Raw genomic sequence first — 22,247 nt, forward strand, 5'->3', positions numbered from 1 at the left:
GTGGCACAGAGCTCGGTGTGCACCCTGAAAGCTCCAAGCCCTGCCCCTCTCTGCCCTGTGTGCTGAGCAGCACTGGGTGGGATGGGTGCTGTGCTGGGAGCTGTCTTTGCTCATAGGCAAAGACACAGAGAACTGGCTTTGTTTCCATGGTGTGACAGCACCACCAGCCTTCCTCGGGCTCCTGCTGCTGTTGAGCTCCACGTCCATCTGCAGCTGCACTGCCGTGTCTGTCTGGGCACTGCAGCCTTGGCCATGGGATGTGTACTGTGTGCCCATGCAGGGGGCACTGCTGGCCAGCCCCTGCACTCTCACAGCGCCTGCAGTCACCAGCAGCAGATCTCCCTCACTGTTCCTCCCCATCCCTGAGCTCAGGAGTCATGGGGCACCTGGTTACAGGTGGCAGCACCTTGGAGCTCTTCCTCCACTTGGCCCCATGTTGAACCTGCAGCCACCTGGGTAGGATCTGGGGGCTGGAGAAGTGAAGCATGCTGTCCCCTTTCTGTCCCTGGGTTCCTTTCCTTTGGACAGCACAGGTTCAGCAACCATGAGAAGGTCTCAATGTAAGTGGGGAAGAACTGGCTGCCACATCCCTGCATAGTGCCCTCTACAGCTTTGTTGTGGCCATGAGTAGCTCTGGATGGGCCCTGATCCAGGGTGAACTCGAAGCTTTGTTGCCTCCTTTCCCTGGGCTTCTCACACCCCTGTCAGTGGCTGAATGTGCCACAGGAGATGTGTGGGTGACAGGAACGAGCTGTGAGCACCCTGCATTGATCAGGGGCCTTGGCTGGCTCTTGTGCTGCTCCTCAGGCAGTGAGGCTGGAATGGGTCACCCTCCTCAGTGGCTGCCAGGGATTGGCCCTCCACTGCCAGCAGCTCCTGCCAGGTGCCCAGCCCGGGTCTGATGGCTGCAGAGCCTGCCAGGCTTGTGGTCTGCTCACACCTTGGCTCTGGCACAGCCACCCTGAGGGGTCCAGAACACCATCAGGCTCTGCCCTGGCAGGGAGCCCTGCAAAGTCTGGCTGTCCCCCCATGTGCTGGCACAGCCCTGACCTATCCCTGGGGCTGTGTGGAATGTCCCTGCTGCTGTCCAGGAGCTCAGGGGCCTCCAGCCTTCCTGACCTTGGAGCAGTGAGCATGGAACCAGGAGCTCAGGGGTGCCCAGTGCCCTGCTGGCTGAGCTGCACCTCGGCCCAAGCTGAACCTCTTGCACCCAGGGCTGCTGTGCTGGCCAGGTGCTCTCCAGACAGGTGCTGGGGTGACCTGGGAGCCCCCTTTGGAATCGGTGCATGCAACCTCTCACGTGTGTGTGCAGGGTCTGGGGACAGAGCCAGCCCCTGCTGCTGGGGGAGGGGGACAGAAGCTGGTGACAGCACAGCCTGAGGTGGGAGAGGGGTGACAGGACCCCTCCCTTTGTGAAGTCCCCTCCAGCCTTTCCCAAGGGACAGATCAAGCCCTGTGTTGCTGCTCTCACCCTGTGCCTTATGAGGAAATCCAGGCTAGCAGAGCCCTGCTCCCATCTACAGCAGCTCCCCAGGGATGCTTGGAAAAGCCTGGGAAGGGACAGGAGAGTCAGCTCTGCTCACAGAATTGCTGGGAGTTGAGTGTTCTGTGGGGGGAGCTTGTTGTGTGTTGATCAGACTGTCTGCTCACGGGGTGCTGCCTCAGCGCGGCTGGGGGCTCTGCAGTGCCAGGAGGGGCTGTGGAGACACTGGCTCACTGGGGCTGGGGGATCTGGGCTGCTTTCAGGGTGGGAACTGGTGCTCCTGCCCCAGCACGTTTGGAAGGTCTGTGGGAGAGTCGGTGCTGCAGCAAAGCTCAGGCTGAGCTCTTCAGGCCACGGGAACACGGCCTGGCAGCCCCTCTTGCTGGGAGCCCTTTCCTCCCCACCCTCCTGGTACTGCTGATGCTGCCGGGCCTTTTTTGGCTCTCAGCAGCTCTGGAGCTGGCAGCAGGAGTTGTGCCCATGTGCTGCAGACAGCTCTGCCAGCCTGGGGGCACATGCACAAACACTGGACACAAGCCACCGCTGGATTTTTGTGGTTTTTTTTTAATTTTGACTACACCATCTCAACACTGTGAACTAGGTTTTGTTTTTCTTGAGGGTGTAGTATGGTCAGAACCACTAATAAAAGCTGTTTGAACAGCATTGCTGTGTGTGAGCCAGGGGATCCTGGGCACAGCATGGAGGAGGATTGTGTCAGGGTAGGGGGTTTCTTTGCTGGGGGATTATTTCTGTGCTGGGAACTCTCCCCAGCTCCTGCGTCCCTGCAGGAGGATTCCCAGACAAGGAGGGAACAGGGGGATCTGCAATGGGACGGGAAGGGAAGGAGCTGGAGTCTGGCTGCTGGAGCTCCACTGGGCCAAAGGCCAGTGGGAACCAGTGCAGCAGGGCTGGGCCAGTGGTTCCAGTGCTTCTGCTGCTGAGGCAAATCCAGCAGTCCTGTTCCTGGGTTGTAACAGCTCTGAGCTCCTCCAGAACAGGCTGCTTTTCCCTCACCACTGTTGGGAGCCCAGTGCCTGCAGGATGCCTGTTCCTGCCCCTTCCATGCTGCAGCACCAGCCCAGGGACTAAACCCACGTGGGGGCAGCAGCCTGGTCACCTCTACTCACTGTGTATGGAAGAGACAAACAGAAGGAATGACCATGGGCACCTGTCCCCTCTGGGAAGCCCCCAGATGCCCCTTCACACCACAGCAGCTGCTGCACCAGGGAGATGCAAAGGACAATGAGGGGACAGTGGCATTGCACTCAGGAGGCTGCTGTGGCACAGGAATGCCAAACAGCATTGGAAGGCTCTCTGTTTACCCATTCTGTGCCTGTTAGTGCTTGGAAAACATAAATCCAGGAGGGATCTAGCCCCTGGCCTGTCCTGGAACCTGCAGTGTTCAGCCTGGCTACCATGGACCTTTGCTGCCCTTGGGCCATCCCCTGCCTCGCTCCTGTTGCTCACAGCTCTCTGCCCACACTTCCCACAGGCTGGGCAGCAGCTCCTGCAGTGCTCCAGCCCAGCCCTGTGACAGTCCTGGCCTCAGCTCTGGCTCAGCAGAGCACTACTTGGAAAAACAAGCTCACATTGCAGAGATGCTTTAGCAGAGTATTTATTCAATGCCAGAGTGAAGAGCAAAACTCAGTACAAACAGCACCTCAGTGCCTTGCTCGCTGCTGCACCGAGCCACGGGTGGAGAGTTCACAGTTGGGGGAGGAAGGGAGGCTGTTCCTTTGCTGTGTGACTGGACAGAGCAGGATGTGGAGCCTGTGTGCACACACAGGAAGGAACCCCTAATTTCATGACAGAAAACCTGAGTACAGGGGTTTTGGATGAAGCTGGGGCACAGCAGGACACAGGTGCTGACCCTCCTGCTGCAGAGGCTGCTAAAGCCATCAGTGCCATTGTGACAGAAGCTGCCACCTCTGTCAGGTCTATCAGCAACCCCAGACTGGGAATGGCACAGGCACCTGCCCCGGAGCTTCCAGGGGGCCCCAAAATGCCTCCCCTGCAGCTCCTTCCCAGCCCTGCTTCAGGAGTGACAGCAGCTCCTCAGGGCCCCATCTAGGCCAGGTCAAGATTAGGAGCTTAATTTTAGACTCTGACATTTGGGTACCTGCCACAGGGACAGAAGCTCAAGGGACAGACAGCGAACACCACCGAGTCCGTACTAACTCCAAGTGACCGTCCCCACTGCCTGTGGGGTCCTGGAGGAGCTGAGCCCTCCATGGTGGGTCAGCCCCAGGGACAGGGAGCTCATTCAGCTGTCACTGCAGGCAGGAGGGCTCCATCCCCATCACCTGCCAGTGAATGAATACCTGCAGCACCTGTGGGTGTCTACACTTATTCACAGAGAACATACCAAAAGAACCTAAAGTGCCACGATTGGGTAGCATGGGCAGGAGGTGAGCTGTCCTCATGGGTACCCCAGGAAGGGACAGCAGATCCCCGACAATAAATACGTTCCCGATCCATAGCTTATTGAAGTGCTACTCAGAGGAAGACAGAGGCAAAGCCAGCACCATATGACCACCAGCCCTCCCCCCTCCCAAGTTTAGAAACTGGCAATACCAATACACAGACCCTGGGGCCAGTCAGGCTCCCAGCCCTGGCTCTGCTGCCCCCTCACTGCCCCCAGTTCCTGCTGCCCTATTGGGCAGAGGTGCCATGGGGAAGAGGCACTTGACATTCCACAGCAGCCAGAGAAGTTGCCCGTGGAGCTTTGGGACAAACAGACATTAATAAAATGCCAATATTGAGTCCTGCAGTCAGGCAGCACAGCTGCACCATGGCTCCTGCCAAGCACTCTGCAGCTGGTGGCTCCCAGCGTGTCTGGCCACGTCCCCAGCTCACACAGACCTACACTGGACGTGCCTCAGTGTCCCCTGTGCCCAGAGCTCACCCAGAGAGCTATGCCCAAGTAGCAATGCTGGTGAGAAGCTGTGGGAGCCCACCCTGCAGTGACCAGCTCAGCTGCTGCCCAACAGAACCACACCAGGGCCCCAGCTCTTATGTCCTGTCTGAAGGCGATGCTTCAAGGAGGAGGCGATTCCTGCTGCCAGGGCCCCTCCTGGCTCAGCCGTAGGATTTGTGTGCCTAGAGCTCATCTCTGTGCAGGGCTCAGGGCTCTGTGAGCTCACAAGGAGGTGCTGCAGTGAGGAAGCTGCAGGAGCAGATGTACCTGGGTTCAGCTTTTCTGGTTCAAGAGCCAGGAGAAGAGCAGTTTCCTAGGCCGGGGCCTCCTGGCCTGCCGGATGCGCATGGCCCGTGGGGAGCGCCACACCTTGATGGTGGTGTCATCACTGGCTGTCAGCAGCAGCTCCTGCTCCACCGGGCTGAATGCCACTGAGTTCACCACATTGTCATGCTGCAGCTTGGCCAGGCAGATGTTGTAGTGCCGATCCCAGATGTAGCCGTGTCGATCCTCTGCCCCACTGGGGTGGAGAGACAGGGGTCAGGGTGTCCCACTGGTCCCAGTGTCAGCCCAGCAGCCCCAACACTCTGCCCTTCCCACTCCTGTTCTGTGGGGATGGGGGCAGAGGGTACCCAAGCCCCTGTCTCCATGAGCTTCATCCTGTGCAGGCAGCTCCCTCTGGGATCCAGGGCCCCTCAGCTCAGCCCACAGCACCTGCAGCCCCAAGAAGGGCATTTGCCACCTGCCACCAAACACACCACAGCCCCAGATTTACCCTTTCCTCAGGGATTTAAGGCAGGGTATTTACAGCAGGACCAGGGCAGCCACCCTTTATCAGCACTTTCCAAGTCAGTCCCTCTGCTCTTTCCAATCCCACTCCCTGCTCTCCTTCCAACACACAACAGTGTTTTGCTCACACGGCCATCCCACAGCAACATGCCCAGGCATTCCCAGATGCAGGGTCAGGATCCTGCCCACCCCCTCACCTCGCTACGAAGTCCCTGCTGACGTCCAGGAAGATGAAGAAGCACTCCTCGTTGGGCGTGTAGGCGCGGTGTGCGCGCAGCGCTCGCTTCACCTCCTTCATGGTCTTCAGGTCGAACACGTGCAGGTCGATCTCCTCCGCGATGGGAGGCGGCTGCATCGGGTCCGAGATGACGCAGTCCCGCGGCCAGGCCCGGCTATTCACATACAGGTACCTTGGGGAGGGCACAGAGGGCTTACCTGCACTGCACCACAGCTCACACAGCCCCTGGCACAGCAGGGATGGAGCCTGCAGCCCAGCTCACTGAAACCCAGGCTGAAACAGGGAAAGGGCTGCTGGAACACTCCTGGCCATGTCTGGAAAGGACCACTGCGCCTGAAAGGTGATGCCAGGGCTCAGGTCACACCTCTCTAATCTCACTGGAACTATCTTTAATGATGGGGCTGTCTTCTGGGCAGCACGTGTAGGGGGACTCTGCCCCCCCTGCTCCATTCAGGTGAGACCCCACCTGCAGAGCTGCCTCCAGCTCTGGGAACCCAACACAAGAATGATGTGGAGATGTTGGACTCCAGAGAAGGCCAGGGAGATGCTCCAAGGGCTGGAGCCTCTCTGCTCTGGAGCCTGGGAGAGCTGGGGGTGTTCAGCTTGGAGAAGAGAAGGCTCCAGAGATACCTCAGAGCCCCTTCCAGAGCCTAAAGGGGCTCCAAAAGGGCTGGAGAGGGAGCTGGGATGGAGAGACAAAACAAAGGGAATGGCTTCCCACTGCCAGAGGGCAGGGTTACATGGGCTATTGGGAAGAAATTGTTCCCTATGAGGGTTGAAGACCCTGACACAGATTGCCCAGAGCAGCTGTGGCTGCCCCATCCCTGAAGTGTTCAAGGCCAAGTGGATGGAGCATGAGCACCCTGGAATAGTGGAAGGTGTCCCTGCCCATGGCAGGGGGTGGGGATTAGATGGTTTTTAAGCTACTTTCCAACACAAACCATCCTAGGATTCTATGGATGATCTACCTCAGGAACAAGACACATTGGTGTGGGCAGTTCCTCCACTCTCAGAAGGAGCCACCCTGTCCTGAGCTGGCTCAGGAATACATTCCTGCCTCGGCTGGGGGCGAAGCTCAGCAGTAACACACCATCACCACCTGGATCAGCAGGCACCCAATCCATCCACCACTTCATGTCCTGGTCACCCCACAGAGCCCGTGAGCAGCTCCTGCCCACGCTGGCAGTGGCTGGAGCCCTGTGTGCTCACCGGTGGTCAGGGGAGAGGCCCATGCCGATGATGTGCCCGTGGATGTCGATGACGTGATCCAGGGAGTCAAAGAACTCGTCCGAGCGCCGCTCCTCCCCCAGCACCGGCCCTGCCGTCGTCATCTGATGGGGCAGGATCCTCTTAATCCCTGAGGGACAGAAAGCACAGGGAGGCAGTCCCACAGGCTGGGGGAGGTCCCAGGCTTCAGGCAGGCGCTTCCCTTGGTGCGGCTAAGAAAGGAGAACTGGCTTGCTGTGCAAGCTCTGGGACAGGGCTGCTGTCCTGGCCAGGCTCCTGCAGCTCATCAGGTGGGCTGCACATCAAACCCCAGGCAGGGAGATCCCAGAGCCTGAGGGTACAGCCAGACCTTGCCTCAGCCATCTCTGGAGCACATGGAAGCTGTGTTGGCCCAGGAGACACACTAGTTGTGGAAGGGTTTTTCTCTGAAATGATTCCCTGGGCTGAGCCCATTCTCTGCAGCAGCCAGCCTGAAGCAGCCCAGCAGATGCATGAGCTGTGGCAGGGTTTTCCCCTGACACTGTCAAGTGCAGATGGGGATCTGTTTCAGAAAGTTTAAAGAACAGACATTTAAACCCAAACTGTGCTCAAGTAATTTGTAGCTTCTGAACCTCCTGACTGAGACAAGTGATGGGTCAAGTCCCGTCCCCTTCCAGCTCTGAAGAGGTCCAAAACACAAACAGATCCACAATTGGTCCATCCCCAACAGCTTCCTGGAGGACCCCTGTGAGCCTCAGTAGCTCCTGGGCACACACAGGTTTCATCCTCAGCAGGTCTAGGCGAGCTGGAAGGTGGCCCAGCCCATCCCATCGCCCCTCTGGAGGAATTGCTAACAACACCTTTGATTTTAGCCCTCTCCTGTAGCCCAACGAGACACAGGTGACACCCCATTACAGCTCAAGTCCAAGGCCATTCCTAATATTTCTTCCCCTGAGCCTGGCACCTTTGAGACAGAACTGGTGTTCTTCCACCCCACTGGTGCTGCTCACCAGCATCTTCATCCTCACTTCCACAGCACCATGCTCCCTGTTCCAAACTCAAACACACATGAGTCAGCAGGACAGGCTGCTCAACCTGGAATCAGCATGAGAAATGAGAACTTGAGTTCATGCTGGAGCAGCACTGCACAGAGTGGGAGGTGAGCACAGTGAGCTCCTTCAGGTCCTGTGGGCACAGAGCAGGTGCACAGGGCCAGTTCTGCACACAAACCAAAGGATAAATGACACTGCAGTGACTCATGGTGGGACAGGAACTGAGCCAGTGACCAGCCCTGCAAGCAGCAGCCTGTACTGCAAGTGCTGGCTTCCAGCCAGGGAGTCACAGAGCTCAGAGGCATTGCACAAATCCCTCAGCCCAAAGGCCCTGCCTCGGTGGGTGGCAGGCTGCAGGCTGCCAGGTGGCCTCAGCTCAGCCCAGGGGATCCAGGTGCTGCCTCAGCTCAGCCCAGGGCTGAGTCAACATGGCTGGCTTCAAACCCAGCCCACAGGCAGGAGGAGCATGAAGCAGAGCTCATTCAGTCCAGGTCATATTCCTAACTGAGGTGGGCAAAGACTAAGTTGCTTACAGCCCTGGAAACTGCCTTCCCCCGCCTTACTGGGCTGTACTGGTGAGGGACCATGTCATGGGAAAGTCAGGAGAGCAAGAAAGCAGGGCTGTAACTGTGTGAGCAGTGAAAAGAACTGAAACCGTCTGGCTTCATAGCAGTCTTGTCTGGAAACAGCTCCCTCCTTCCTCACACTCCTGGTCCTTTCCACCTCTCTGCCACCTTTAGGGTTTCCTGGGGAACAGCCAGTCTCCCTGCTCCTGCTCCCCACTGAGGAGCTCCCCGAGGATTTCCTGTAAATTCAGGCTCTGCTAGACCTGTTGTCTTAACAGGGGTGCTGCAGGTGAGAGCAAGTGACATCTTAACACAGGACAATGTCACCAGCAATGCCACGGCCCGGCACATGCCACACCCACAGCACATTGCACCCCCCTAGCACAACAGAGGAGGCTGCAGCCTGCCCAGCCTCACTCACCACACGAGCATGGCTGGGGCAGTGAATCATCCCCTCGGAAACCTCCCCAGGCCCCAGTGTCTCACTGAGGCTGGATGCCCACATAAGGGTGGTCCCACCATGGCAGAGGGGAGGCAGGCAAGGGGCAGGGGCACTGCACAAGTGACTCACACATCAACTCCATGCTGCTCAGACCAGCCCTGTCTAGCCCCACAAGAGAACAGGACCAGGGTCCCTGCACACACTCCTCCAGGGCAACTGCTGTCCTGCCCCTGCACACACTGCTGCTCATGGCTGGTGTCCTTCATCAGAAGCTCCTTCTTGCTTTTCTGCTCAGCCCTTGCCATGACTTTGGCCACGTATCATGCTGGCAGCAACAAAACAACCCTCAGGCAAGCGGAGATGAAACTCCCCACAGTGATGGGGCCTCTCAGAACCCAGAGCAAACCCCAGTCCACACCTCACAAACAGACAGCAGGAAGACCAAGTCTTTTCCTGACCCAAATCTCAAGCTCAGCCGCAGCCCAGGCCCCTAGGGAGCCCCGCTGTACCAGGCTCAGACCCAGACTTACCTATCTGGTGCGGGGAGTAGGTGAGGCATCCTGTGGTGAAGATCAAGTACTTTGTCTTGCTGTTGCTGTCTGTGGGGAGCAGGTTTGGCTCGGGCGGTTTAGTTCTGTTTCGCACAAACAGCTCGGCCACCTTAGTCTCCAGCTCTGTGTCAGTCATGGCAGGCCTCCCGTGGCCCTCCATGATCCCATCAAAGAGCTGCTGCAGCCCGTGCTCTGCTGGCACATCTGGCAATTCCTGTACGGCTGGCTCCGGAGGCGGCCTGGGCTTGGCCCCTTCCTCCTCGCTGTCACTGCCGAGATCAAAGCCCGGGCAGGGGGAGGAAGCAGCCAGCTGCTCCTCGTAGTCCAGGAGGAGATCCGGGGAGTCGTAGCGGCTGCAGTCAGCCACCATCACGGTCCGGATGGTGCTGGCATTCAGGTTCTGGATTTTGAACAGTCTCTTCACTACATTCACATTCTCAGACTCAATGCCCTGCGAGCAGAGGGGAGAAGTGAGCAGGAACCACCCCAAGTTAGCCCCACAGTTCAAACCCAGACCTGAGGCAAAGCAGTGACACCAGCCCCCACGGACCCCTCCACGCTGTGTGTGGGTCACTGACACAAGAAGGGGCCCCAGGCTTGCCAGCTCTCCTGTGCTCCTTCCTATCCTGGATGGAGACAGAGCGAGAGAAAACATTCCTGCAAGCAGGCAGCAGTGGAGTGAGGAGGCACAGCAGGTGGGCAGCCCTGCTGCCACTGTAACCCTGAGGTGATCAGCTGGCACTACCTGGTGCTTTACAGTGCAGAGCCAGGAGCTGGACTTGATCCTGTGGGTTCCTTCCACCTCAGGATACTCTACATTTTATGATTGACAAGGATTTCAGGAACAGGCCTCTGTGATAAGCATGAAGTAGGATTCCTCTGTCCCACAGCAGTGGCAGAGAATCCCTGTGCTCCTGGAGCGTGCTTGTACCCCTCAGCAGGGGCAGCTTGGTATCTGCTCCAGACACACCGAGCAGGTCCTTCTCTGCCTCACTGTTCCCAGCCTACAGCTGTACTCCCATGCCCCTGTTATGGGCAAGGTCCTTCCTGGCCTCTCAGGGATGGAAGGTGTAATGCTGGTTAATGCCTCAGTGCAGCACGGAGATGTGGCTGTGGGAAAAGTCTCTGCTAACAGAGGTTTTACCTGGGGTCAGCATCTTGTTAAAATCACAAAACGTGGGGATGTGCAGGTGTGGCACTGAAACAGAGGCAAAACATGAGGAACCCGACTCAGCAGCCCAAGTGCTAGGGAGTGAACGAGCAGTTTGAGGCCAGCACACTCAGCTCTCCAAGTCTCACCACGGAATCAGAGACAGCATCTGGCCCAAGAAACCTCAGCAAGGCCAGGCAGGACTGAGCTCAGCCTCCAGCTCACACCAACACCCTGAGCTACCAGGTGGGAGAAGGGAGAAGGGTCCCATTGCTGGGACACAGGCCAGGCTACAGCACTCCCAGGACCAGCTTCAGACTATCAAGGACCTCAGCAGCCCTGCTGTTGGGCAATGCACGCTGTGGAGCACTGCAGCCAACACCTCAGCCTAATTAATGTGGCAAAAGTTAATGAGATCTGAGGGCAGAGTTAAAATACTGCAGTGAGTATAATAACTGGGCATGGAGAAACCTCATGCAAGGGCTGCCTCGAGCTCAGGAACCTGAGGGCAAGTCAGAGGAGACAAACAGGGAGGACAGGAGGATTGAGCCATCCTTCCCTGCAGCTCTCCCTCCCCCAGGTGCCAGCAGGAAGCTGCACTGCCTGTGAAGCTGGAAGGAAGGCAGCTCACCTGGAAAGCATTGTTCAGCCACAGCACTGAGCACGAGGTGATGCGTCCAATCCGATGCAGATTGCCTGATATCAAGTTGGTTTCGTTCAGCCAGCAGCCAAACACATCATAGGGCTTATTCCTCACCCTGGAAAGCAGCGTGAAGTTCTCTGGAAGGGAAACATGAGAGTGAGGCAGTGACTTCCAGCAAGAGCCCTGGAGAAACCGCGTGGGACAGAGGAAGTGGATCCAGGTCTCTGTAGGAGGGGCCAACCCCCATCCAGCTCCCAGCCACTGCTACAGAGACAGATTATTTCTCTTTTCTCCAGAAATGTGTGATGATACCTTGCACAAAGGAAACCAAAATAACAGGGCAGTGCACAGAGCCAGAGCACAGAGCAATTCAACCTCCCACCCTTCCCCTGAGCAGGGCCCAGAGCAGGCCCTGGGGACAAGCAGGAGTTAAACATACACAGAATTTCCCTCCCACCCCTGCAGCCTGGGGCCTCTCCAGCCAAGGCAGCCGTGCACTCCTGCTTCCTGCTGCACTCCTGATTGCTGGTACTGTGGGACTCTGCACAAAGATGGTGAGATAACAGGGGGAATGAGCCTCATGCACAGAGCTGCAGCACAAGTGAAGGAGGCTCAGGTGACAACACCTCAGAAAGTCCTGTGACACCTAAGGGTGAGACCACGGCCACAAAGGTGACCTGAGAGCTGCATGCAGCCACTTTCCTCTGGAGATGGGCTGAGAGGGCTGGGTGTGTCCAGCCTGAAAAAGAGAAGACTCTGAAAAGACCTTAGAGTTCTGAAAGAGCTGGAGAGGAACCTGGGACAAGGGATGGAGAGACAGGACCCAGGGAATGGCTCCCACTGCCAGAGGGCAGGGATGGATGGGATATTGGGAATTGTTCCCTGTGAGGGTGGGCAGGCCCTGGCACAGGGTGCCCAGAGCAGCTGTGGCTGCCCCTGGATCCCTGGCAGTGCCCAAGGCCAGGCTGGACAGGGCTGGGAGCAGCCTGGGACAGTGGGAGGTGTCCCTGCCATGGCAGGGGTGGAATGGGATGGGCTTTAAGGTCCTTTCCAAAACCAGGGTGTGATTCCATGACCTGACCACAAGGCCCAGTGGAGGTCAGTGGAGCCCATCCCCCTTGGAGCAGCAAAACTTCCATCAGAATTTCTGCCCTTTGGTTGGGACACTGCCCAAAGGAAATACTCTGGGTTAGTTGTCTTAAAATCTTGGGCATTCTCAAGTCAGTTGGAATAAGCTGAGCCTTAAGGTCTCTTCCAACCCAAACCATTCTGGGTTTTTGTAGCTCTATGCCAAGCACCACACATGCCATAGGCAGGAGCTCCAAGGTGAGTGATGTGGGTAACCCTTGCCCACAGTGGCACTTAGAAGAGCAGTGAGGGTAAATACACAAGCACTGCCCTGAGGTGCTGCTGCAGTGACCTGAGCAGAGCTAAGGCTGTCTGCGAGGTCTCCCCTCTAGAGCTGTGATCAGAGCCCCTCAGCTCAGGAGTCAGAACGAGCTGAGACAAGGCACTGCACACCCAAAGGAGAAGGGAACCCCCTCACTCAGCACTCATATGCCCGGGGGAGCCCCACTTACCCATGCTGATGACAGCAATCTCCCCTGAGGAGGAGTTGTGAGGCCCCACAAAGACACCGGACACCAGCAGCAGGGAGTCATCCGAGTTGAACTGGGAGAACTGGGTGTAGCTCCAGTTGTATGGCCTCATGTTGGAGCTGTGCTGCAGGGAGATGTCCAGATCATTGCTCCAGATCTACAGAGAGATGGGACAGTCAGGAAGCTGCTGAGAAGGCTGACAGTGGTTCTCCTTTATCTGTTCTGCCAGTACTCACCAGGACATGAAAAACAAACAGTATCAAAAACCCCATTTAACTACCTTCTGCTCACCACACCCCTGTCCATTCCCCTGACAGAAAACGGAGAGGAGCCAAATGGAGAACTGCTGCTCCACTGGCCAGAGGAGGTGTTCAGGCAGTGAATGGTGCTATCACAGCTGGATTTCCAGAATGTTCAGACAGATTCCTCCCAGGACAACCACTCAGGGAGGACATGATCCACTGCAGTGGATCATTATCTCCCCAGTCTTCATCAGACCCAGGGCACAACAGGACACTGATCTGCACCTAGAAAGCAAAGCACCTCGGCCACCTCCACACAGGCTGGAGCTCCATACAGCCCTCAAGGCTACACTTGCAAGAGTCATTAGTTCTATGGCTTAGAAGACAGCTCAGCACCCACAGGAAGCAGCCCAAGTCCAGGGACATCTGGTCAAACCTCTGCACAGACTTCCCAAAGGCTGCTCAGGGCCAAGCCCCACTGGACCAAGGCTGCAAGAGCCAGACAGGGCACCTACCACTTTACCTTGACCGTGCAATCTTTGGAGCATGATGCAAACAGGCAGCCAGAGTGGGAGAAGCTCAGGTGCAAAACTTGGTCATTGTGCTCCTTCAGGGCCTGCACCTCCACGCAGGGGATGGTGTCGTAGAGCCTCTGGAACTCCTCGTACCACGAGACAGCACCTGCAGCACAGCAGGGACACGGGGCACGAGTGTGAGGGGAGGGAAGCAGAGCTGGGCCAGACATGGCACCAGGCTCTGATAAACCAATCCTGGCTCCTGTGAGCAAGGCCAGGAGCTCTGCTGGGGCACCAGCCCAGGGCTGCAGCTCAGCTACCAGCCCTCAGCATTTCCTCAGCAGCTTCCCTACTCCCATACACACAAACCCCTTTCTTGCAGCACACACACAGCTCCACAGCACACTCCTGCTCTCCAGACCAGCACTGAACCAGGCACAGGTGCTGCCTTCAGACCAAAACAGTCCTGAGAAGGAACATGTGTGCCAGCACAACCAAACCACCCAGGTGGGACCGGAGGGAAGCTGCTCCTCACCATACCCAGCTCTGCACTGGTTACCTCTGTCTTGTCTCACACAGAATTAATACGGCTCCAGAAAGGGTCTGGGACCAGGAAAAAAGCATCTCCATGAGGAAAGAGACTTGAAAAAATGAAAGACAAGAACAGAAGCTGAGCACAGCGTGCTGAGCACAGCCTGGGGCACACTCATGGGAGTCTTACTGATGGACAATAAAAACCAAATAAAGAAAATTTTTAACGAAGGGCCTGGCCAGGCAGCCTACAGACTTCTTGCAGCAGCAAATCCCAGAGAAGCAAAGAGGATTAGACATGTATATGGATAAGGGCCAACTTTCCTAGTGACACTGAACAGGACTGAAGGATTTTTTGGAACAGGCTGCAGTCCAGGAGGCAACTGCTCCTGCAGGCAGGGACCAGCTTGCTGCCAGCACATCCCACTGCTGCTCAAGGCTTCAGCCCCCTCTGGACCTCCTGGTCCTAGCCCATCCAGCTGGGAAAAGCCTGGGCAGGCCCCGTTTGGCCAAGCAAACCCAACATTTCATCTTACAGACCCCCTGAATACCATTCCTCTAACCATGGGGCCGCCCAGGGCAGCCCCCACACTCGAGCTCCAGCCCCTGCCCACGGCTGCCAGCTGCCCCTGCCCTGCTGCCCTGTGCAGGGTGCCCACAGCTCCCTGCCAGGGAGGGGCCTCAACACCTTACTGAGCTACAACAACTGCCTGATCCTAATTAGTGCTCACGAACAGGGCTGGCAGCTGACTAAGCAGCTCCAGGAGGCTGGGAGGGAATGAGCCTGGTCAAGAGGCTTCAGAAAAACCCTAAAGAGAACATCCTCAGCCCCAGGGAGCTCCCAGGGTCTGCAAGAGCAGTCACAGAGCCCGGAGGAATCCCATCAACATCCACCTCCCCTGGGAGCCCTTCTGCAGAGGTGCTCCTGCTGCAAGGAGATCAGCTCCCACTGCCTGATCCTTGGCATTTCCTCCTGCCCTTCTGTAGCCACTGCAATTCCCAATCCAGGATCCAACTCCCTCAGCACAGCCCCACAACACACCGGGCATGGGCTGCTCGGGGAGAACCCCCCTGGGCAGCACGGGGGCTCTGGCAGCTCCCAGCTGCTGTGACAGAGCTGTCACACTGCCCCAAACTGCTGTCAGCACGTGTGCTCAGCAGGGAGCACAGCTATGACCACAGCACTGCCACCCCCGAGCCTTCTGACACAGGGACAGCCTTGCCAGGCTCTGCCAGCTGCTGCTGAGAGCCCACATCAAGTCCAACCTGCCCTGGTGATGCAGGGCAGCTGCTGACTCAGCACCTGTCCCCAGTGCTGTCCCAGGGCCACTCATCCCCCAGTCAGCACGGGTGTCCCTGCAGAGCCCAGCCTCAGCCAAAGGTGGTGGTGGCAGGGCCTGTTCCTGCTGCAGAAGGGGCACAACTGCAGCACAGGGGCTCCAAGTGCCAGAAAGGAGGGATCCAAGGCAGGAGTGACTGCACAGATGCCATGGAGGCTGGGATGCAGCAGCCCCTGGAGACTCACTGCAGCTCCCGGGATCTCCCTGGATAGCAGCTACAGACAGCACCTGCCCAGGGAGCTCAGGAAACCTTTCTGTGAGAAGAGGGGAAAGGCAAAGCATTTTCAGCATTTGGACCCCCATTTCTGCAGGGTCCGGGCAGACCCAGAGCCCTTCCCGTGCCCATCTCAGCCCGGGGCACCGGGACACAGCCGAGGCACCGCGGATCGAGGGCTGCAGCGCCCGGCAGTGGCAGCAGAGCGGTCTCGGTCCGGGCTCAGGGCAGGCGCCGCCCCGGAGCGCACCTGGGTGCCGGGGCACGTCCCGGGACACGCGGTAGTAGCGGTAGAAAAGCTCCTTCCACAAGAACTCGTCGCGGGCCACGGCGCGCCACTGCTGGCAGACGAGCCCCACCGAGAGCACGTCGGCGTGGTCCAGGTACAGGAAGATCTCGAACAGGACGGTGTCCGGGAGCCGGGGGCAGCCCGCGTCCATCGTGTCATTCTGCCGCCGCGCCTGCAACCGAGCGGGGCCGGCGTCAGGCCCGGAGCGGGGACGCGCACCCGCCCAGGGCCCGCGGCCCTCCCGAGCGCTGCCCGCTGCTCCCTTCGTGCCGTGCTCGGTGTCCCGGTGTTCCCCGTGCCCGGTGTTCCCCGTGCCCGGTGTTTCCCCCGTGCCGTGCCCGGTGTCCCCGGTATCTCCCGTGCCCGGTGTTCCCCCCGTGCCGTGCCCGCTGTCCCCGGTGTTCCCCCCGTGCCGTGCCCAGTGTTCCCGGTGTTCTCGGTGTTCTCCGTGCCCGGTGTTCCCCCCGTTCCGTGCCCGGTGTCCCCGCTGTCCCCCCGCACCTCGGCGGCTCCGCTGCCCCCGCCCCGCCGCGCCACTTCCGGCCGGCGCTGCCGGCGCTCCCCCGCCGGCCAATCACCGAGCGCGTCCAGCCGCAGCCCCGACGGCTCGAGCACAGAGCTCCCCGCAGCGTGCCAGACACAGCGAGCCGAGCGCGGCGCGATCGCTCAGGAGTGCCTCCACACTCCGCAGCCAGCGCTGCCCCGCCCCGCCCGGTCCGACCACGCCCCCGAAGACCACGCCCCCTTCGCGCACCACGCCCTCCTCGCACCACGCCCCCATAGGACATGTCTAGGTCCCCTTAAGCCACGCCCTGTTCCAAACAGGCCCCGCCCATCCCGGGAGCCCCCGGCCCGGCCCGGCCCCTCCTCAGCCGCCCGCCTTGTCCCGGCCCCGCTCTCTGCGCTCACCCCGGCCATGACCTCGTCCAGCCGCCCCCAGGGCTCCTGGCTCCCGGCCGTGCCCGCCTGGCCCCGCCGCTTCCCGGCAGCGCCGGCCTCGCACAGCAGCACATGGCGGCCCTGCGCACCCTCCTGCTCCTCGGGCTGCTCCTCACGGCGAGGGGGCAGAGGGCGGCGCGGAGACGGCGGCCGCCCCCTCCCCAGAGTGCGCTCGAAAAAGTGGCGGCTCAGGAGGCGCTCAGCCTCCACCAGGTGAGGGCTCTGTGGGCATCCGCCGGCCCCGCACTCGGGTGGGCTGCAGAGAGCCGCGGTGGCTCCCGTGCCGTGTGTCCCCCCAGACCCGGCATTGCAGCCCACCCTCCTGTATCCCCGGCCGGCATGCCCGTCCAGCGCTGACCCCCTGCGCCCTTCCTCCCCAGGCCCACCATTGCAGCCCGTCCCGTGTCCCCCTCCAGGTCTGACCCCCGCTGTCCTCCCCAGGCTCAGCCTCCCAGCCCTCGGTGCGCCCCCCACACAGCCAGGCCTGCCTGAGCCCGGCTCAGCCCCAGCGCTGCCTGCAGAGCTGCCCGCGGAGCAGGGCTGGGGCCGGAGCCTCACAGGAGCCCCTTCCTTACTCATGTGGAGCTGCCGGAGCGCCGGTGCAGCCGCTCTCACTGTGGGGCTGGGGCTGAGCTCAGGGCTCTGCTGGCGGGGCGAGCTGGGCCTGCGGCATTCTGTGATGCCAACAGACACCCAGTGTGGCACTGGGGTGCCCGCAGTGCTGTGGGCAGTGTGAGCCATGGGCAGGTGCCTTGGGCAGCCCCTCCATACCCCCAGCCTGTCCCCATGCCAGGCTCATTCTGCCCTGCCACCCCACCAACCAGCCCCTGAAGGGCCACTGTGCCCTGTGTGCAAGGCTGGGACAGGAACAGCTGTGGGCAGAGCTGATGAATGAGAGGGAGGGTGCTCAAGGTGATTGAGTGGTGGCACTCCAGGCTTGTGGCCCAGCAGATGGTGCCACCCCTGTGCCATGCAGCTCTCAGGGAAGTGGTTCCTGGTCGGCATGGCCTCCCGCTGCAGCTACCTGGCAGAGCACAGCCACCAGCTGGAGGCCACGACAGTGACAATGACCGTCCTGGATGGGCAGAGCCTGGCCATCAGCACCTTCAGGAAGCTGTGAGTGATGCCAGGCACGGGGGCCGTGGGCAGAGACAGGGATGCTGCAGGCAGGGTGGAACAGGACCAGTGCCTTGGGATGGGGACTGAGAGCAGTGCCAGTGCCCTGGCCATAGGCTCCAAAGAGGACAGAGCTGCCCCAGAAGCAAATATGGGTGGGATACCCTCCAAGGAGTTTTGTAGTCAAAACCCTGGCCACGATGGGCGCCCTGGTCAAGATGGACACTCTGCCACCCACATGTCCACTAGCCCAAGCCGAGCTGGGGGTGCCCAGGCTGGTCAGTGTGAGGACAGCCAGGCTGGCAAAACTGAGACGTGGTGGCTCTAAGGCTGCCCAGCCCAGGACTGGCTCTTAGGACTATCCTAGGAGCAGCCTGTCTGAGGATGGGGACCTTCAGCACATCTGTGAGCACTTTCCCCAGCCTGATGGGCCCTAAGGTCCTGACCAGGCTCAGCGTTGCAGGGAGGTGGCAGGGACTCCTTGAGCTCAGCATCTCTCACAATGTCTCCCCAGTGTTCTGGGACATCTTTCCCTGGGGAGAAAACCGAGTCCCAAGGAAACAGCCTGTGTGCCTTGGCAGGCAGGGTTGCAGGGATCCTAGAAGATCCTCCACAGCCTGTACTGACATCTCCTCCTCCTCTCCCCCTGCAGGGACAGGATGTGCTGGGAAATCAGGCAGCACTACCTTCCCGCCCAGGCCCCCGGACGCTTCCTGCTGAAGGGTGAGGGAGACTGCTCTGGGGCCCCCCAGTCCCCCCAGGAGGCTGCTGGAGCCCCCAGTCCTGCTCTCAGCAGGGTTTTGGTACCAATGTCCCTCTTCCCAGTGCACTCCTAGTATTTTGTGTCTTGGGTCACTAAGTGCCAGATGCCATTACAGGTTACACCATGGGCTGGTGCCTGTGGGGTTGCCCCACTCTGGTTCTGATTTTCACTGCTCGCACACTCGGCTTGTGGTGAAATGAAGCCCCTGGATGATGCTGGGGCTAACCAGGACTGACTGGGACTAACTGGGCTAGCGTCTCGTCTTTCCCAGGCCATAGGAAAAGCAGCAAAGTGGATGTGGTGGTGGGTGAGGCTGACCCCAGCAGCTTCATCATTCTCTATTACCAGAAGGGCCGCAGCATCTCTGTTAAGCTCTATGGTAGGTTGGGGCTCGGGGTCTCATGGCAGGTGAATGACAGTGGTGGGAAACCTGTGCTGGACTCTGGAGAGGCCAGCTGAGGCCTTGGAGGACCCAACATGGAATGGGGGTCACTCCTAGCTGGAGAATGGTTCCCAGATGCTGTGGGGGAGGGGGAAACTGGGAGCCCACTTCTCTGAGCTGAAAGCCCCCTGGGCCCTGTGTAGGGACGTGGGTGGCTTTGGGCCAGGGCCAGCTGGGGCCTGCAGCCAGTGCTGGTGTCTCCTTGCTTGCAGGACGGAGCAGCCGCGTCAGTGACGCCGTCGTGGACAAGTTCGAGCAGCGCGCCAGGGCCGTGGGGCTGAGCCAGGATGTCACCTACTACTTCCCCACCTATGGTGGGTGGCACATGCTCCTCTGGGAGACCCGTGTGGGCTCTGTCCCCGTGCTCTGGCCACCCCAGGGACAAAGATGCAAGGATGGGGCTGTGCCCTGCAGTGTCCTGGGGGTGCAGGGGCTGGGGAGTGCCAGGTCCCAGACAAGGTGATCCCCCTGGGCTCTATCTCTTTCAGGATTTTGTGACTCTGCAGATGAATTTCACGTCCTCGATGGTGAGTTGGGGATGCTGGGTGATGCGCTGGGTGCCCCCATGTGCCAGGCTTGGTCCCTCACTGGGTACCAGCTGGGTGACCCTGTCCTGTCAGTGGGCTGGGCACACTGGGCCAGATCCACGCTGCACTGTGGCTGTGTGGTCCTGCCCCAGGAATGTGGGAGGGCTGGGCTGGCACGGGAAGGGCCATGCCAGACCATTCCCCAGGACAGAGCTTGTGCCCTTGTGTGGCAAACCATCACTCACGATGGGCATCAGGTGGCAAAGCAAACCCCGCTCACTCGCCACATGGGTCAGACTGGGCTTGATGGATCTATACTGGTGTTTCCTGGGGTGAGGTCTGATCTAGGATGAGATGTCCTGGCACAGGGGCATGCTGGGGTGAAGCCTGGGGTCCTTGGGGACAGCTCCATTACTTGTCATTGGTGCTTGGCAAGGCAGAGGTAGGTCTCCAGCCCTGGTGCTGGGCTTGGACACCCCCGCCAGCCCCTCAGCACTTCTCTTCCTTCCAGAAACGAAGCTGTAGGTGCAGATGGAGTTTCCAGAGGGTCCCAGAGCTCAGCCCTCACCTCAGCCAGCAGCCCATGGCCACACAGACCTGAGCTCCTCAGCCCTTCCAGCTGTGCTGGCAGCTGTGTCTGTCCTTGTCCTGTGCCCCCCCAGCTTGTGTCCCCCCTCTGCTCTGTGCCTCACTCTCCTGCAGGAGCCCGCAACACCCCAATAAATGCCTCAGAGAAGAGCCTGTGTACAGGCCAGTCACCTCTTGGTCTGCCCCAGCCAGGCCAGCACTGCCTGCACCATGGCCTGCCAGTGCCTTGGGCATGTGCTCCTGGCTGGGGGGTGCCAGGGGGTGTTGGGGGGACTCTGCAGACCCCTTCCATGCAGACCCCTGCCATCTTCTCTGCAAGCCTTCCTCAGCCACGGACAGCAGGGCAGAATTGTGGTGATTCCTGATCCAGCTGGCAGGGGCAAGCACTGAGGGGAACCACAGGGAGCCTGGGGCCACAGGGAGCATGGACTTGAGGGCTCTGAGGGAGACCACAGCATCTGCCTTTTCCCCCAACAAGCTGGGAGATCACTCAGGGACCCGGCGGAGGAAATCTTATTCCCACAGTCCTGCTTCCCATCTCCAGGGGCTGGGAAACATCCCGTTCCCCTGCCCCAGCCCTGCAGAGTTCATTCCCCGAGGGGCTGCTGGACTCCTGCCTGCGCGGCAGCACCTTTCAGAGAGAGGCAGGGGCTGGGGAGCTGCAGGGTTAACGCTGCAGCCCCTCATCCGAGCCCTTGTCCCCGTGTGGAGCCCGGCCAAGGCCGCAGGCAGGTGCGGGGCCCCGCGGGGGGAGCAGCCCTCTGTCCCCACAGCAGCATTTTGCAATCCTGGCGGGAACTGGTAACACATGTTGTTTATCAGGGAATTATGTAAGGGAAGCCACGTGATGTGCCCGGAGCCGGTCCCCGTTCCCCCCACCCAGGTGCGGGGCAGCCGAGCCCAGCCCGACCGCCCCCGAACCTGACAGAGCCGGGCTGTGAGCACCCAGCTCATTTTACCTGCTCTGCGAAGGGGTTGCACCGGGCAGGGGGATCAGGGAGGAAGGGGAGAGCCCCGGGGACCTGGGCTGGTCCCCAAGGATTCTCCACCCCTTCACACCGGCTCAGCCCGTCCGTCGTTGGGGCTAAACCATTTCTGGGTGCAAACACCCAGGTTATGCCCAAGGGTCTGTGTCCAGCCCCCGCGGGGATCCACAGCCCAGATACCTCGTCCTGCCCCCAGCCCTGCTCTTTGTGACCCTTGCCACCGTTGGTGTTCCCCTGTGCCCCCAAGTGCTCCAGCTTTGCCACCCAGGTCCTTGGGCTGGCTCCCAGCTTTGCCACCCCCAGGACAGCCGAGCACCACCCGGATATCCATCGGGCACCCCCTCCTTGCCCCTGGGCAGGGAGTACCTGGCAGCTGGGGGTACCTGGCAGCAGAGGGGGCTTTGTGTTCCTGCCGCAGTGCCAGGGACAGCCCGGGTGTTCCCTGCCCCTGTGCCCGATGGAGAGACTCTCCCAGCACCCTGAGGGTGAGCTCCGGGGCAGACTGAGCCCCAGCCCAGCATACCAGGCCCCAGCCAGGCTCTCGTGATGTGCAGCCCTGCGTGCTCAGCTTTTGTTTTGTTTTCCTAAGCCCGCGGGGCGGGGCAGGCGCGGGGTGTGCAGGGCAGAGCGGCCTCGCAGCGGGGCGCGGGGAGGGAATGTGCAGGGGGGGCTGCCAGGGGAAAACCAGCTGCTCTGAAAACATGCTCCTTACGTAAAGCACCTTGGCAGGGCTGCGCCGCGGGGCTGGGGCTCTGCCCGGCATGGCCAGCCCTACCCAAATCCTGCCAGACTCATGGGCGTTGCTGCTGGCACCCAGCATACATCCGCTGCTCTCACCCTGCAGGGGCATCCCCAGATTGAGGGGGGCACCTTAGTACCCACTGGTGACCCCAAACCAAGGGGGAAGGGCATCTCCAGCCCCTCTTGTGTAAGGGTTGCCGGGCGAGTGGGGTGTCAGGTTCTAGGGTGCATCTGGCTGTATGCTGGTCCCCAGGGAGCTGAACATGGGGCTCCCCGGCTCACCAGTGGGACGCACCCCAAGCTAAGGCCAGCAAAGATACTTCCTTGGGTACTTGAGTCAAGGCAAAGCAAGGTGTCCTGTAAGAGCACATGCAGGTGT

General features: G+C 60.0%; 2 protein-coding genes across 4 annotated transcripts; one reads left to right on the forward strand and one right to left on the reverse strand.

The window, feature by feature from the left end:
- Positions 1–3,082: 3,082 nt before the first annotated feature.
- On the reverse strand, positions 3,083–16,349 carry FBXW5 (F-box and WD repeat domain containing 5). The gene is made up of 9 exons (XM_064727449.1): positions 16,268–16,349; positions 15,728–15,938; positions 13,401–13,558; positions 12,618–12,792; positions 11,026–11,174; positions 9,224–9,695; positions 6,637–6,784; positions 5,387–5,599; positions 3,083–4,920 (listed from the first exon to the last, which is right to left on the reverse strand). Exons 2-9 carry the CDS (start codon positions 15,915–15,917, stop codon positions 4,674–4,676), a joined length of 1,752 nt encoding a protein of 583 aa, XP_064583519.1. The 5' UTR covers positions 15,918–15,938; positions 16,268–16,349; the 3' UTR covers positions 3,083–4,673.
- Positions 16,350–16,618: 269 nt separating this feature from the next.
- Positions 16,619–21,633, forward strand: C8G (complement C8 gamma chain). Of its 3 annotated transcripts, XM_064727932.1 has the most exons (7): positions 16,647–16,918; positions 17,682–17,821; positions 18,474–18,544; positions 18,856–18,963; positions 19,239–19,340; positions 19,515–19,553; positions 20,065–21,633. In XM_064727932.1, the coding sequence occupies exons 1-7, from the start codon at positions 16,778–16,780 to the stop codon at positions 20,076–20,078; spliced, it is 615 nt and encodes a 204-aa protein (XP_064584002.1). In that variant the 5' UTR covers positions 16,647–16,777; the 3' UTR covers positions 20,079–21,633. The 3 variants fall into 3 exon arrangements, with proteins under 3 accessions (XP_064584001.1, XP_064584002.1, XP_064584000.1); XM_064727930.1 differs by having other exon boundaries at positions 19,515–21,633; XM_064727931.1 differs by lacking the exon at positions 17,682–17,821 and having other exon boundaries at positions 16,619–16,918; positions 19,515–21,633.
- The last annotated feature ends 614 nt before the right edge of the window (positions 21,634–22,247 follow it).

The sequence above is a fragment of the Zonotrichia leucophrys genome, chromosome 17 (genome assembly GCF_028769735.1).
Source record: "Zonotrichia leucophrys gambelii isolate GWCS_2022_RI chromosome 17, RI_Zleu_2.0, whole genome shotgun sequence".
NCBI classification, from domain to species: Eukaryota; Metazoa; Chordata; class Aves; order Passeriformes; family Passerellidae; genus Zonotrichia; species Zonotrichia leucophrys.

Coding starts and splice junctions, on each gene's coding strand:
- FBXW5 (XM_064727449.1), bottom strand. CDS start 15,917: ATGGACGCGGGCTGCCCCCGGCTCCCGGACACCGTCCTGTTCGAGATC. Junction 12,793..13,400: donor CCAAAGATTGCACGGTCAAG/GTAAAGTGGTAG, acceptor ATCTCTCTGTAG/ATCTGGAGCAATGATCTGGA. Junction 5,600..6,636: donor GGCCTCTCCCCTGACCACCG/GTGAGCACACAG, acceptor GCCCTCCCCAAG/GTACCTGTATGTGAATAGCC.
- C8G (XM_064727930.1), top strand. CDS start 16,778: ATGGCGGCCCTGCGCACCCTCCTGCTCCTCGGGCTGCTCCTCACGGCG. Junction 17,822..18,473: donor ATCAGCACCTTCAGGAAGCT/GTGAGTGATGCC, acceptor CTCCCCCTGCAG/GGACAGGATGTGCTGGGAAA. Junction 18,964..19,238: donor CATCTCTGTTAAGCTCTATG/GTAGGTTGGGGC, acceptor CCTTGCTTGCAG/GACGGAGCAGCCGCGTCAGT.